The sequence below is a fragment of the Perognathus longimembris genome, chromosome 7, assembly GCF_023159225.1.
Source record: "Perognathus longimembris pacificus isolate PPM17 chromosome 7, ASM2315922v1, whole genome shotgun sequence".
Classification (NCBI taxonomy): Eukaryota; Metazoa; Chordata; class Mammalia; order Rodentia; family Heteromyidae; genus Perognathus; species Perognathus longimembris.
In genome coordinates this window covers 11350343-11366633 of record NC_063167.1, presented here as the reverse complement: position 1 = coordinate 11366633, position 16291 = coordinate 11350343, and the positions used below count along the sequence as shown (strand labels likewise).

Here is a 16291-nt window from a genome sequence, read left to right as displayed (position 1 = left end):
TGTGATTTTATGAGGGGTTTTCTTTACTTGGCCTTGTAATTGGAAATACCAAAGATACATCTTTTTTTTGTTTTTTTTTTTTTTTTTTTTTTTTTTGGCCAGTCCTGGGCCTTGGACTCCGGGCCTGAGCACTGTCCCTGGCTCCTTCCCGCTCAAGGCTAGCACTCCGCCACTTGAGCCACAGCGCCGCTTCTGGCCGTTTTCTGTATATGTGGTGCTGGGGAATCGAACCTAGGGCCTCGTGTATCCGAGGCAGGCACTCTTGCCACTAGGCTATATCCCCAGCCCCCAAAGATACATCTTTTAAGTATCAGTTACACTTATGAAATGACTATTGTTTATTTGGATTTAAGAATACTATGTACATAGTATGTTACCAGCCAAAGAGACAGGCATTCCTTAAAAGGAAAATAATGTACAAAAAGTTCTACACTCAAATGGTAAACATTCTTCGATACATAAATGTAAAATATTTATATTTATACCAATGAGATCACAATAGTTGAGCACCGGTGGCTCTTGCCTATAATCTTAGCTATTCAGGAGATTGAGGTCTAAGGATCAAGATTCAAAGCTACTTCAAGCAGAAAACTCCTCAGAGCTGTAAGCAGAAAAGCCAGAAGTGGAACTGTGGCTTAAGTGGTAGAGTGCCAGCCATGAACCAAAAGGGCCAATCTATATTAAGAGGCTTAGAGTTCAAGCTGCATTTAAAATACTATACACATTTTTTTAGTGACACTGTGGTAAAGGCTATAAAATTTCTTTTCTGATGGCTGGCATATTCTGAATAAATATATACTGTAGTTGACTAATTACTAGGTTTATTCTAGATTTTTGGTTTCCATAAATCATGCCTCCCTCTCTCTTTCTCTTTCATATCCATGCCAGGAATTGAACACAGGCCTTTGAGCCGTGTTTCCAGATCTCATTTTTGTTTAGTTATTGTTTTGGTTGGGTCTTGAAGCTTTGTCTGGGGACAGTCTCAGATAGTGACCCTCCAGTGGCCTTCCATGTGGCTGTGATCATAACTGGCATCATCATGCTCAGTTGATTGAGATGGGTTTCATTCACTTGAACTGTGATCTATCTGATTTTATTATCTCCTGAGTAGCTAGGTTATGGATTTGAACCAGCTTGTCTGACAAGTCATGTTTTCCTCAAGGCTGGAGCTGTACCACCTGAGCCACATCTCCACTTCTAGCTTTTGCTGGTCAAGTGGAGATAAGAGTCTCTTGGATTTGTCTGAACAGGCAGGCTCTGAGTAGATAGGACTATAGGACACTGACACAAAGTTATGCTTTTTGATAAACCTCCTGAAGTTTCTGGGAATTTATTTAACTTCCTTCTAGGGGGGAAGTGTTATAAGTGCAGTTATGAAGACAAAGGGCACAATACTTAAATTTTTGAAATGTTTTGCCCAAGTGCTCTTCAGAAAAGTGTATGTGCACATTTACTCACATTCTCTTTGAAAGTGGATAGAATTAGTTTTCATGTTTACTAATCTCAGGAGAAAAAAATATATTGCTCTTATTTATATATCTTAGATTAATATTGTTATTTCTTTAAAAAAAATTTTTTTTTTGGCCAGTCCTGGAGCTTGGACTCAGGGCCTGAGCACTGTCCCTGGCTTCTTTTTGCTCAAGGCTAGCACTCTACCACTTGAGCCGCAGCGCCACTTCTGGCCGTTTTCTGTATATGTGGTGCTGGGGAATTGAACCCAGGGCCCCATGTATACTAGGCAAGCACTCTTGCCACTAGGCCATATTCCCAGCCTAATATTGTTATTTCTCTTAACAATTTATTGGTCATTTGTATGGCTTTCTTTTTGAGGGTTTTTTTTTTTGTTTGTTTGTTTTGGGGTTTTTTTGGTGGTGTTATTGGAATTTGAGCTCAGGACCTTGCTAGGCAGGCCCTCTACCACTTAAGCCATACTCCCATCCCTTTTTGCTTTTGTTATTTCTCAAATAAGATCTTGAGTTTATGTCCAGGTTGGCTTGACTGCTCTCCACCTACTATGGCTTCCTGCATAGCTGGGATGACAGGCACACACCACCATGCTCATCTTTTATTGAGGTCTTGCAAATTTTATTGCCTTCTGACACCAAGCTGTGATCCTCCATTCTCCACTTCCTGAGTAGATAGGATTTCTGGCCTGAGTCTCTGTTCTTCTTTTTCTTCCTTTGTACTACTACCTTACATTCTTTGCCTCAATTTTTCTCTCTGGTGTTTGTCTTTTTTTAATATTGATTTACATGCCTGCTATAGTAGCTGTTTTAACCTTTTATCTTATGTACGCTTTGAACAAAAAGAAAAAAATTTATTCAAATGTAGTTTGAAAACTGTGAAGATCTCAAGTTTATCCTCAGTTATTTTATAGGAGTTGGTAATTTTAATCATTCTTGAAAGAATTTTTTTTAAGAAGTTCAATTACCACTTAAATCTTAGCACCTTCACACGATCCAGTAGCTTTGTGTTGCTGTGGAATAGCCTCTTATGATACAGAAGTTCTTGCCCTGAAGCCTGCAGATCCTTTCATAGTCTATGGATAGGCTTCAGGAAGGCCAAACTTCTGAAATGATCAAGCAATTTTGTGTGTGTGTAGTTATTTTCCCCCTGGGGAAAGGTCCTTAGATCCTCCAAGGGACCAAATTCCCAGAATGACAGGACAGCAGGGTTTCTGAGGTTACCATTCATTGTTATTTTCCTTGTGTAGGCACCAGGGTTTTGGGGTGCTCTCAGTCATATTAGCAAACCATGCCATCAAGTTGCTGACATCTCTGTTTCAAGACCTGCAGGTGGAGGCTCTGCACAAGGTGAGGAGGTTGTTCTTCTGGAATCTGGGGAACTTGTGTACTTCTGGGGACTAGCTTGACCCAGCAGCATGAAGGGTTGCTTCTGGCTGAGTCATATGGTTAATTCTCCTTTGATATTGTTACTTTAGGGTTGGGAGACTGATGGTCCCCCTGCAGTCCTGAGCATTATGGCCCAGAGCACCTCCATACAGAGGATTCAACGGCTGATTGACTCTGTCCCACTGATGAACTTACTATTGACGTTACTCTCAACTTCATACAGAAAGGTGGGTGGAAGTGGGTTGGAAGAACTTGAACAATCTCAAAATGAGCAAGATTGACTATGTGTCATGACCTTTGTAAGTGCAAACTTGTGGTAGTGTTTTTGAAGAGCAAAGGAACTCTTAATTGTTTTTGAAGAAAGGAATCCCTCCTCCCTCCTTCCCTTTCTCCCTTTCTTTTTTCCTTCCTTCTTTCCCTCCCTTCATTCTTATTATCTATCATCTGTCTTATCTATCCATCTTATCTATCCTGTCTCTATCACGTGTTCTCACACTGTTGTGTTGCTGTTCACTCACTGTTGTGTTGCATCAGCTGGCCTTGAATTCCTTGGCTTAAGTAAAATTTTCTTTTGGTAGTCCTGGAGTTTGAATTTGTTTTGCACACTTTCTCGGTTTACCACTTAAGCCATGCCTCCAGTCCTGCTTTTTCCTGATAATTTTGGATAGAATGTTTTTTTTTTTTTTTTTGGCCAGTCCTGGACCTTGGACTCAGGGCCTGAGCACTGTCCCTGGCTTCTTCCCGCTCAAGGCTAGCACTCTGCCACTTGAGCCACAGCGCCGCTTCTGGCCATTTTCTGTATATGTGGTGCTGGGGAATCGAACCTAGGGCCTCGTGTATCCGAGGCAGGCACTCTTGCCACTAGGCTATATCCCCAGCCCTGGATAGAATGTTTTGACTCTCTTGTCTAGGCTGGTTTTGAACTGTGAACCTCCACCATATCTCACCCCCATAAGTAGTTAGCATTATAGATATGAGCCACTAAGTGCACTGCTAAGGAGAAAAATTTTTTGGTTTTTTTTGGTGCTGGTTCTAGGGCTTGAACTCAGGGTTTGGGTGTTGTCCCCCCCGAGCTTCTTTTGCTCAAGGCTGGCACTCTACCACTTGTGCCACAGCTCTACTTCCAACTTTTTGGTGGTTAATGGTGGTTAATCGGCATGGAATGAGTGCTGGTGGCTCACACCTGTAATCCTAGCTACTCAGGAGGCTGAGATCTGAAGATCACAGTTCAAAGCCAGCCTGGGCAGGAAACTCCTTAAGACTTTTATTTTCAATTAACCACCACCAGGGGAAAAACAAAACAAAACAAAAAAAACCAACCTCCCAAAAGCAGAGAAGTGGAGCTGTGGCTTAAAGTGGTAGAGTGTTAGCCTTGAACAAAAGAGCTCAGGAACAGCTCCTAAGCCTTGAGTTCAAGCCCTATGCCCCCCCCCCAAAAAAAAAAAGTCTCAGGGGCTTTCTTGCCAAGCCTGTCTTTGATCTTAGTCTCCTAAGTAGCTAGGACCAGTATCTGGTGAGAGGAATTCTTAATTGGTAGAACCTATAAAAACTTTTGAGTAAGTTATTGGTTATCAGTGTTACTTTGTGATTTGAGATGACTGGCATAGTATTCTATAGCAAATGCTATGGAAATGCTCTTTTTTTTTCTTCCTCCAAATCTCAGCCGTGTGACTAGTTGGAATGTTTTGTAAGATAAAGCTGTGAGACTCCTGAGGAAAGAGGCTTTTATTAGAAGTAGTTCTCAGATTTAGAACAAAGAATAGGGCTGAGGTTAGGCCTCAAGAGGTAGAGGGCTTGCCTAGAGAAAAGAATGAGCTAGGGAGAAAGCTTCTCGAGTAAATGTGAGATCAATTAAGCAGGTTAGCTCTGGTTTTGTAATTGCTGGTTATGGTGACTTTGTTCTCTAGGCATGTGTCTTACAGCGGCAGAGGAAGGGCTCCATGAGCAGTGATGCCAGCGCCTCCACCGACTCTAACACCTACTATGAGGATGACTTTAGCAGCACCGAGGAGGACAGCAGCCAAGGTTGGCCAGCGCTAGAGCGCCACAGCTTCCTTATCTTCCTTTAGTACCATTTTGATTCACCACTGCCTTTCCTGCACCTCAATTTTATGTGCACTTAAAGAGGATGTATTTTTTTTTTTTTGCCAGTCCTGGGCCTTGGACTCAGGGCCTGAGCACTGTCCCTGGCTTCTTTTTGCTCAAGGCTAGCACTCTGCCACTTGAGCCACAGCGCCGCTTCTGGCCGTTTTCTGTATATGTGGTGCTGGGGAATCGAACCTAGGGCCTCGTGTATCCGAGGCAGGCACTCTTGCCACTAGGCTATATCCTCAGCCCGAGGATGTATTATTTAAGAGCAAATTGAGCATTGAAGACTGAGTGATGACACTACATTTAGTCAAGCACACGTTGCTTTTCATTCCTCTCACCTAAATGGAAGTATACCTCAGTTTATATGTCTTCTTGTGTTGCCCTATGTTGGAACCTCTGCTCTCAGCTTTCCTTTTGCAATTCAGAAGGTCCCATGGGAAGTGTTTGGTGTAGCTGTTACGGTAGCTCTGTAGCTTAGGGGTGCATGGGAGGGGAAATGAAAGATGCTGTCCTGAACAGCACTTCCTTCTGCCCTAGTTTGGGGATAGTGAAGAAGATAAGCATCTCTCTGATCCCTCTTCATAGCCAAGTGTGTAAAATACTGAGAGAAGCATGACTCATCATCTTGGGAGTGACAGTTGATAAATAAGTACAGATTTGCTCTGGAAGTTGGTTGTAGCCAGTAAAATAGAGAAATTGTCTCATTTCTATCCCTTTTTACCAAATAAGTTTTATTGAAGTGTAACTGGTATGTAATGAAATACTTTCATCTTCTGTATACATTTGGATAAATTTTGACACATCGATGCAGGCTCGTGCCCACTACCACCATCTGGATATCCTTGTGTTCATTTTGATCTAAGTAGCACTTTTAGAAAGCAGGTACATCAGAAGAATTTTTTTTTTAAATTACTAACTTTTAACTTTTGACTTCTCTTTCTCTGTTTAGATGATGACAGTGAGCCTATTTTGGGGCAATGGTTTGAGGAGACCATCTCTCCCAGTAAAGAGAAAGTGGCACCTCCCCCTCCGCCCCCGCCCCCTCCGCTGGAGAGCTCTCCTCGGGTTAAAAGCCCCAGTAAGCAGGCCTCTGGTGACAAGGGCAACATTTTGGCTAGTCGAAAAGATCCTGAGTTGGTAAGTGTGGGCTTCTGAGATGTAGTGGGAGAGAAATTGAGTAGAACGGTTGTGGTGGGAGAAAATCACTTGAATTGACAGTTTTTTTAGGTTGGATAACTGTGTTGTTTAAATACCTTTTGTTTAGGACTCAGGCTTATTACTGTTTAATCAAATACATTTTTGTATTTCTGGTCTTGTTTCTTTGATTCATGGCTATCAGCACAGGTTTTAGAATTAGATATAAGTGGTTTGACTACCTAGTGGTTTAGGGCAAGTATCTGAGCTTCTCCAAGTCTTAGTTTTGTTTTCTTATATCGAAGTTATTGTACTTGCTTCTAAGCGCAGGTGAAAAAGAGTATTTTCAACTCTTCAGCATAGGCTTGGATGCTTATTAATTTGGTTTGGGCCCCACTTAATATTTCTGTTTTATTTCAGCTTTTGTTTTGATAATTAACCAGTAAATGAGTCAGGTACAAGTTCTTGCCTTTGTATAGCGTAGACTAGTTAGTGCTGTAGAAGCCAGTTACTGGTAGCTCACACCTGGAATCCTAGCTACTCAGGAAGCTAAGACCTCAGAATTGTGGTTCAGTGTCAGCCTGGGCTAAAAAGTCCTTGAGATTCTTTTTTTTTTCCATGAGATTCTTATCTGCAGTGAATAGCCAGAAGTAGAGCTGTGGCTCAAGTGGTAGAGTACCAGCCTTGAGTGCAAATGCCATATAAGAGCTAAAGGCCCTGAGTTCAAGCCTTGGTGCCAGCCTACACCAAAAAGAAAGGTTTGGGGCATAAAGCATAAATACTTTAAAATGCAGTAGCCAAGCCAATATTGTGCCAAAATGCACTATGAATGCACCATTAAATGCAGTAAAATAATACATTTACACAATAGAGAATTAAAGAGCGAAGCATCCTATATGTGTGTAATATTCATAGTGTAGGTGTCCAGAACAAAGGACAAAGGTCTCTAGGAGAAGCAGAAAAATAGGTCATTTACTTGGAAATCTGGTGTCTTCTGAAGCACAGTATTTTCTGAAGTCTATTCCATTTGATCGGTAGACAGTTTTGTGTAATGGTAGATTGTCATTATCTAAGTCCGACTGTAGCAAGTTTTAAATGTGATTCTCTAGTTTTTTGGGTTTTTTTTTTGCATGAGACCCATGGCTTATTTTCTGTTTGTATTTAGAATTTGTAAGAGTTTGGATATATGACTCTGATGGAGCTATTTTGTATTCTTTTTAGTTCCTAGGTCTGGCTTCCAACATTTTGAACTTCATTACCTCTTCCATGCTAAACTCTCGGAACAATTTCATCCGAAACTACCTAAGCGTGTCTCTTTCCGAACACCATATGGCCACCCTGGCCAGTATCATCAAGGAGGTGGACAAAGATGGACTCAAGGGTCAGTAGATGGCTCTGGGCCTGTTGGAGTTTCCCGGTAGAGTTTGGCTGTTGGCAGGGTGTGATGCCTCCATCCTTTAGTTGCTAGAATAATTGGTTTCCTGTCTCTCTGAAGGTTCATCGGATGAAGAGTTTGCTGCTGCTCTCTATCACTTCAACCACTCTCTGGTGACCTCTGACCTTCAGTCTCCAAACCTCCAGGTTTGTTTGTGCTGTGCCCCCTAGGCCAGGAGCTGTTCAGGCTCATGGGCTGCACTTGTCCTCAGTCACCTCACAGGAAATAGCATAAAGAAATTGTTCTGTGTCCCTATGTCTTAATTTAGAATCATTTCATACAAAAGAAAGTGTCCTTTGCCCCCAAGTCAGTAAGCTGAAAGAAAAGGAAAATAATACAAAACAGAACGCCCACGTGGCCAAACAAAATATGCTAGTAAAAAAGTGGATACAATGCATGGACACAGTGGATAGAAAGGCAATTTATAAAAACACATATATTAAAATTTCCCAAAACAGCAAAAATATTCATCAATAGAAATGGAAATACAAACTAAGATGCATTTTATACAACCAGTCAAATTGCAGGCGGCTCAGGCTCCCATATCTAGGCTCCCATATCTAGTCTTACTACAAGCTTATCACCAAAACGAAGTCTAGGACCTTGACCATGAACTTGTATTCTCATGGCCCTCTATCCCCACTGAACTAGGTAATGCCTAGAACCCAAAACTTGAAATTTCTCATTTTCTATTTTCACACATACCTATTCCTTAAATTAAAAAAAAATATGTAACAGGTCTTTCCAGGCATTTTTTCCCACTTAATATTAACCATGTAGAACTTCTCATCTGTGGCTCTCTCCCCACTGCACTAGCAGGTACCCAGAATCCTAAATTTCACTTTGCTAATTTCCTATTTTCATATATATCTATATTCCTTAAATTAAAAAAGGTTTATAACATATAGATATTTCCAGGCATTCTCTTTTTCAGTTAATATTAATTATAAGCATTGTATTGCCAGGATTCACTTGTGTGTTTCTGTGGTTTGTGTTGGACTGCTGGATATTCCATTGTGTTTGGGACTTTACCAATTTGTCTCTTCCACTGAAGTACGTTTAAATTGTGTACAGTTTTATTGCTGCTCCAGTGTGGTTTTTTTTTTTTTTGTCTATTGTGAGGCTTGAACATGGGGCCCGGGCACTGTCCCTGAGCCTGTTTGTGCTCGAGGTTAGCACTCTACCCCTTGAGTCACAGTGCCACTTCTGGTTTTTGAGTTTTGGAGATAAGAATCTCCCAGAGGTAGCTGGGAATGTGGCTTAGTGGTAGAGTAGCACTGTGGCTCAAGAGGTAGGTAGAGTGCTTGCTTTAGGCAACAAGAAGCCAGTGCTCATGCCCTAAGTCCAAGCCCCAGGACTGGCAAAAAAGAAAAAAAGAAAAGAAAAAGAAAAGAAAAAGGCTGGCTTGAAACTGTGATCCTCAGACCTCAGTCAGCCTCCTGAGTAGCAAGGATTACAAGCATGAGCCACCGCTGGCCTGGCAGTGCTCCAGGTTTTACTATCTTTCTTATTTATTTATTTATTTATTTATTTATTTATTTATTTATTTATTTATTTATTTGCAATGTCCTTACTCCTCTATGGTATTTCTTCCACATGTCCCACATTTTGTTTGGAATTTAACTTGCAATAGAATCTTCTCTGAAGTAACTGGATGGATTTTATTTGTATCAGTAGTGTGTCAAAGATTGGGTGTTACCTTTTTATTTCTTTGTACCTAGCCCTCATAGGAATTTTGTTTTTGACTGGTTTTGAGGTTTGAATTGAGGATATTGTATTTCTAGGTGGGTATTCACTCTACTACCTGTGCTATGCTATTGGTCCTTTTTTTTGGTTTAGATATTTCTTGGATAGTGTCTTGAATTTCTGCCTGGGGCCAGTTTTAGGCTGGCTGCTGTTTTTCTACTTACAACTTCTTATGTAGGTAAGATTGTAGGCATAAGGTCCCATCTTATTTGAAGTTGAGGTGGTATCTTGCTAACTCTGCCTGGGCAGCTCTTTTTTTGCCAGTCCTGGGCCTTGAACTCAGGCCTGAACACTGTCCCTGGCTTCTTTTTGCTCAAGGCTAGCACTCTGCCACTTGAGCCACAGCACCACTTCTGGTGTTTCCTGTTTATGTGCAGCTGAGGAATCGAACCCAGGGCTTCATGCATGCTAGGCAAGCACTCTACCACTGAGCCACATTCCCAGCCCTGGGCAGGTTTTGAATCTGAATCCTTCCTATCCCTACTCCCCCCCCACCTCCCCCCTACTTCTTGAGTAGTGATTGCAAGTGTGACCACTGAGCCACATTCCCAGCCCTGGGCAGGTTTTGAATCTGAATCCTTCCTATCCCTACTCCCCCCCCCCCCCCCCCGCCTCCCCCCTACTTCTTGAGTAGTGATTGCAAGTGTGTGTCACTGTGCCTGATTAGCCCTCATTACTTGATCATAACTTTTCTTTTTTTGTTTTCTTTTTTTGGCCAGTCCTGGGCCTTGGACTCAGGGCCTGAGCACTGTCCCTGGCTTCTTTTTGCTCAAGGCTAGCACTCTGCCACTTGAGCCACAGCGCCACTTCTGGCCGTTTTCTGTATATGTGGTGCTGGGGAATCGAACCCAGGGCCTCATGTATACGAGGCAAGCTCTCTTGCCACTAGGCCATATCCCCAGCCCACAACTTTTCTTTTTTTGGAGAGAGGAGATAGTACTGAAGTTTAATTCAGAGCCTTGAACTTGCTAAGTAGATACTCCACCACTTGAGCCCTCCACCAGTTGCAATAACTTTATGAAGACATTCAAAGTTATTAGTTCTTAAACTTTAGTCTACATAAAGATTCCTGAGGAGCTTGTTAAAAATGTAGATTTGGGGGCTGGGTGGTGAAGCTCTGGGCAGAGGGTGCTTGCTTGATTTGATCTCTAGTACTTCAAAAATCAAAATGCAGACTCCTGGTTAGCCTTGATACTCCTTCCCTTAATATTTATTCAGGCAGGTTTCTGATAATTTTCCAGAGGCCATTTTGGAAGAAATGTTTTATTATTCTTGAGATTATTTAAGTGGTGAGTGTAGTACCTCATGCCTATAATCTCAGCACTCAGGAGGTTGAGTTACATAGCTAGCTTGGGTAACATAGCAAAGAAATTCTCTCAAAATAAATAAGTGAAAGCATTATGCTAGCATGGGTTACTTAGCAAAGGCATTCTCACAAATAAGTGAAAGCATTATTTCAGCAGATCCTCAGATTCATGACATAATTTGATCTCTTTCATGTATTTTAAGAGGGTATATTTTCACAAATCCAAACTACTTGTGAAATTCTTGGAAAACAATACTTTTGTGGCTTAAAAAGATGAGTATGAACCTCATTAATACTTACCTACTCTTAAATGCAAAAATTTTATCTTGGCAGGAGAGGAAATAAAAATTGAGTAGAAATGTTGGTGACCTACTTAAGCAAGGAAAGAGAACACTTCAGTGAGCATATATCCACAATGTCTCCTTTGACTAGAGGGTCAAATTGTCACCCCACACTGGCCAGCTCCTATCCGAGTGCAAGTTATTCAGGGAAGTTTTGAAGCTCACAATTTAGTCTTTCCTGCTTAAACGTATCCAAAGAAGAGGGAAGAATACTGTTCTTGGGAGAGGAGTTCTTAGTGATATTATACTTTTGGCATTGAAAAAAATAACTGTAGTTAAAACTTGTATGGGCATGCAGCCCTGTGTGCAACTGGTAGAACAATCCTCGAGTCTCCCTTCTCATTCTGTCATGAGACTTTTAAGTTTTCCCCTTAGACTTTTTTTTTTTTTTGCTATGATTGAAGAAAGCAGAGGATAGTTCATTTAATCTGTTATTGACTCTTGTTGCTTTTGAGTAACGTACAAATCATCCTTACTCAATTGCCTGACTTCTGTGGCTGGGTGTACCATTGGTATCCACCAAAGGAACTTAATAAAATGTATCCTCATATGTAAAAGAAAAGAAATTATATCTTCAAATGTTCTCCAGAGAAATGCCCTGGCTCACTGCTTAGAGGAGAAGAAATTAACATGTGCTTATTGATAGTCTTTGAACATGGTGGCAGGTAGGATTATCTTTTCTTTTCTTTTTTTTTTTTTTTTGGCCAGTCCTGGGGCTTGGACTCAGGGCCTGAGCACTGTCCCTGGCTTCTTTTTGCTCAAGGCTAGCACTCTGCCACTTGAGCCACAGTGCCACTTCTGGCCATTTTCTGTATATGTGGTACTGGGGAATTGAACCCAGGGCCTCATGTATACGAGGCAAGCACTCTTGCCACTAGGCCATATCCCCAGCCCCTGCAGGTAGGATTTTCTATGGAAGAGCTGTGGGAGAGCATGCGCTTGACATCACAAGTGAGGGAGGAGGTAAGGGATCTGCAGTGCTGGTTTGCAACCCTTGGTGCTAGGATAGCCTTGGTACATTTCCCCCTTTATTACAGTTGTTGTACAAATATATATCTCGGTATGTGTCAGTTCATCTTTTTGAGGTAGTTCAAGTAGGCTTACTTTTTAGAAGAAATTGTTTCTTTGGAATTAGGAGTTGAGGAATTGTTTATGGCTTAACCTTTAGTGTTCTAGTCTTGATCAGCCTCCTCCTCAGTGACATGGAGCATGTAATACCTAGCTCCTGTTAACTCTGCATATTCAGTCCAAAATTCCTTCACACAGTGTGTGGATATAGCCAGGGAACTGCGTAGTGTGCAGACATAGTTCTTGAGATCTGTGATGTTTGAAATAATACTTATTCCCAAGGATTGGGGTTATCAGGAATTGAATTTGGCAGATGTAGAAATATATCCTGTTTCCCAAGGTAATATGGTTTGTGATTTCTGAAGCCAAATAAAAAACCAGCCATTAGTGTAGTTCTACATTGACCACTTGTGTGTATGCGTGTGTGCATGTATGTCTGTGTGTATTTATATTTGAGAAGATAAGGACAGCTGAGATAAATGAGCTGAAAGTGAAACTCTTTAGGAGTATCTTCCACACCTGGAAGCAGAGAATAGCCTTCATTTAGTTCTATATGCCTTGGCATCTTACAAGCAGAATTTCTCTAATTACACTGTTAGAGTTATTGGGTCTCTTTTGGGTGTTACCGGTTTTATGTAACTCATTGTGAAAGAAAACCATCAGCTATTGTATTGTATTTCATGCCCTGGCTATTTTGAAAATGATCCTGATGTTGGTACCTCCCATCATTTCTCCCTTCTCAAGCCCATCGAGATATTGTTATTAGGGTTAGATGAGTAGTTTTTCACTTGTTTTTCTTAATTGCTGGACTACATGATTTTTCTCAGAACCACTTTGGTCTGAATTTCTAGGTCCTTCTTTCTTCAGTCTGTCCTTTATTGAACAACAAGCATTGAGAGTATGAGTAACCTTTTTGCCTTGTCCCTTTCACTCAGAACACACTGCTGCAGCAGCTGGGAGTTGCTCCCTTTTCTGAGGGACCTTGGCCCCTTTACATTCACCCGCAAGGCCTCTCCGTGCTTTCACGCCTCCTGCTCATCTGGCAACATAAAGCTGGCACACAAGGTGACCCTGATGTCCCTGAATGCCTTAAAGTTTGGGACAGGTAAGATAACTCCAGGGGAGGAGATGTTTACCGTTTTTAATTGTTGGACTTTTTGCAGTTCATCTATGGCTTTGAGATATTTCTAGAATGATGTGTTTACAGTAGAAAGGGGAGGGAGAAATGATGGGAAAATGCTTCTCTAAAAAGAAATGTAACAACTATTCTCTGGAAACAGAATTTTCCTGTAGCTATGGGGGATTTAGGGTTTTATGGTGTGTTTTTTTACCGGCACTAAGGGACTTGAATTCAGTACATTCAGCTTGTTCATGGTGTATGCTCTACTATACTATACCTTCAATCTAGCCTTTTGTTTTGATTGAAGATGGAATCTTTCTCCCACAGCTGGCTTCAACCACAGTCCTAGCATTATAGGCTGTCAGCCAATGGTGCCTTGTTGGTTATGATTATTAAACAGTCTGAATCCTGATCGTAACCAATTTCATCGTGACCTGCTTTTTGAAAAAGAGGCAGCAGGAAAGCCAGCTCTGCTTTCAAGATGAAACCACTGAGTGACTTGCTGTCTCTTTTGGATAAATTTTAAAGAACTTGTTTCCTTGAGGGAAGTTCAGATTAATCGTCTAAATCCTCCTTAGATGGACCTGTATTTGCCATTTTTGTTTACATGGTTAGGAGTCTTCAAAGCAGTTTGTTTTCTAAAAGGCTTTGGTTTTCTAGTCCTCATTTTAGGATCAAATAGCTCTAATGTTGGATTTGAGAAATTGTAAACCTCCTCAAATGCCAGAGGCCCATTGTATTTTCTGATGGAATGTTGCAACAAGGCTGGGAACTGGGGGTGGTGAGGTGCTGTAAGGGAAGGTTGCCCTTATTAAAACACAAATCTCTTTCCTAATAGCCAAAGGCAGTGTAAAGAGCTGGCTGTGTTCATTCCTTTTTTTCATAAAAGCTCTTCTGATGAGTTCTTGAAAATTAAACTTTATATTACTTTTGAGCTTGATTTACTATTTTTACACTTCTTTTTTTTTTTTTTTTTTTTTTTTGCCAGGCCTGGGGCTTGAACTCAGGGCCTGAGCACTATCCCTGGCTTCTTTTTTGCTCAAGGCTAGCACTCTACTACTTGAGCCACAGTGCCACTTCTGACTTTTTCCCCATATGTGGTGCTGAGGAATCAAACCCAGGGCTTCATGTATATGAGGCGAGTACTTTTACCACTAGGCCATATTCCCAGCCCCTACACTTTCTTTTTGCCAGTCCTGGGGCTTGAACTCAGGGCTTGAGCCCTGTCCCTGAGCTTCTTTTGCTCAAGGCTAGCACTCTACACTTGAGCTACAGTGCCACTTCTGACTTTTTCCACATATGTGGTGCTGAGGAATCGAATCCAGGGCTTCATGTATGCGAGGCAAGCACTCTACTACTAGGTCATATTCCTGGGCCCCTTGATTTAGTATTTTTAAGGGTCTCAATTCCTGACGTCAAGTTAGGAATTCAATGCATCTTGATAAACATCAGATCATCCCTTCCATCATTCTCCTCCATCTTTTCCCATCCTATCCCCACCCTCAAGTCACATACTTCAATTTTTATATAATGTACATTGAATGTAATGGCTGCATTTGCTCTCCTTTCACCATTCGTATGCCCCCCCCCGCCCTTTTTGTTGGAGCATGTTTCAACTTACTGCTATTTGTTTTGCTACATGCTTTGATAGTTGTTACTGGTGTTACATACACCATTGAATTCCTCCCCTATGTATACCATCCTTTAGTCAATTTGTTTGTGTATGTATGCACATAACCCTAAAATATGCTAATTTTGTATGTTTGTATTTAAGCTCTAACTTCCACATATCAGAGAAAACATGTTTTGTTTGTTTCTCTGAGCCTGACTTCACCTAACTTAAGTCCATACATTTTCCTGCTAATTACATAATATGATAGATGAGTAAAATTCTCTATATATCTAAGTATGTATTAACTAATATTATGCCATGATTCTAACTGTTAGAACTAGAATTCACTTGGAGAATTTAGGGCTGAGGGTGTAGCTCAGTGATAGGTACTAGGTTCAATCTCCAGGACTCTGTTTCTCAATTTATAGGGAAAAGTAACTGACTCTTTGTTTTGTGCCAGTCCTGGGGTTTGAACTGGGTTTGCTGGGCGCTGTCCCTGAGCTTTGGTGCTGGAGACTGTGCTCTCGAGTCACATCTCCACTTCCACATTTTTTATTTATTTTTTACCAGTCCCGAGGCTTGAACTCAGGTCCTGGACACTGTCCCTGAGCTTCTTTTACTCAAGGCTAACAACTCTACCACTTGAGCTACAGCGCCACTTGTGGTGCTTTTCTGTTTTATGTGGTAGTGAAGATTTGAACTCAGAGCTTTGTGCATGCTAGGCAAGCACTCTATTATTAAGCCATATTCCCACCCCACTTCCAAATTTTTGGTGGTTAATGGGAAATAAGAGTCTCACAGACTTGCCTGCTTCAGCTGGCTTTGAAATTTGATCCTCAGGTCTCAGCCTCCTGAGTAGCTAGGCATGAGCCACAGGCTCATCCAGCTAATTGACTTGGCTCTGCCTGCCTAGGTTTACTGAGTACATAGCAACAGCACTGCCTCCCTTTGGGAGTCTGCAGTTCTTCCTGTTGTCTCCAGTGGCAGGTGGGCACTGATAGACATTCCTGTGGCCATGGTTGGGAGAATTGGCTTTTTCTGTAGGTAGAGCTTACTTTGTGTCTTGTCTTTCCATATAACTCTATTTCTTCTTTAATTTGTTATCTTCATGCCCGGGTAGAAGACATTCAACCCTTCCCATACTGCACATTGCAACCATGGCAGATTTGTGCTATTTTCTCACCATACCTATTGCCTTTCTCTGTGCTAGGTTTCTGTCTACAATGAAGCAGAATGCCCTACAAGGGGTAGTGCCCAGTGAGACAGAAGATCTGAACGTAGAACACCTACAGCTACTGCTCCTTATTTTCCACAACTTTTCTGAGAAAGGTCGTCAGGCCATTTTTACCCTCTTTATCCAGAACATCCAGGAGCTGAGCATCAACATGGAAGCACAGATGCGCTCTGTGCCTCTCATCCTGGCACGCCTCCTTTTGATCTTTGATTATCTGCTTCATCAGTACTCCAAAGCACCTGTTTATCTGTTTGAGCAGGTACAGACCTCATATTCTCTTTGCTTTGCTGTTATCAAGAGCTTTGGTCTCCACACCCAGAATTACTGGCTGCCTTTAATGCAATTTTAGTTG

The 16291-nt window shown here is 41.6% G+C and overlaps 1 protein-coding gene across 1 annotated transcript in view; it reads left to right on the top strand.

Annotated features, from left to right (window-relative positions):
• The window catches only part of Ubr4 (ubiquitin protein ligase E3 component n-recognin 4), a 121789-nt gene that overhangs the window by 16589 nt on the left and 88909 nt on the right, over nt 1-16291 (top strand). Inside the window, 8 exon segments of the mRNA XM_048350361.1 lie at nt 2714-2813; nt 2942-3079; nt 4760-4877; nt 5893-6080; nt 7299-7458; nt 7573-7658; nt 12909-13078; nt 15916-16198. Coding sequence (XP_048206318.1) covers nt 2714-2813; nt 2942-3079; nt 4760-4877; nt 5893-6080; nt 7299-7458; nt 7573-7658; nt 12909-13078; nt 15916-16198 — 1243 coding nt within the window.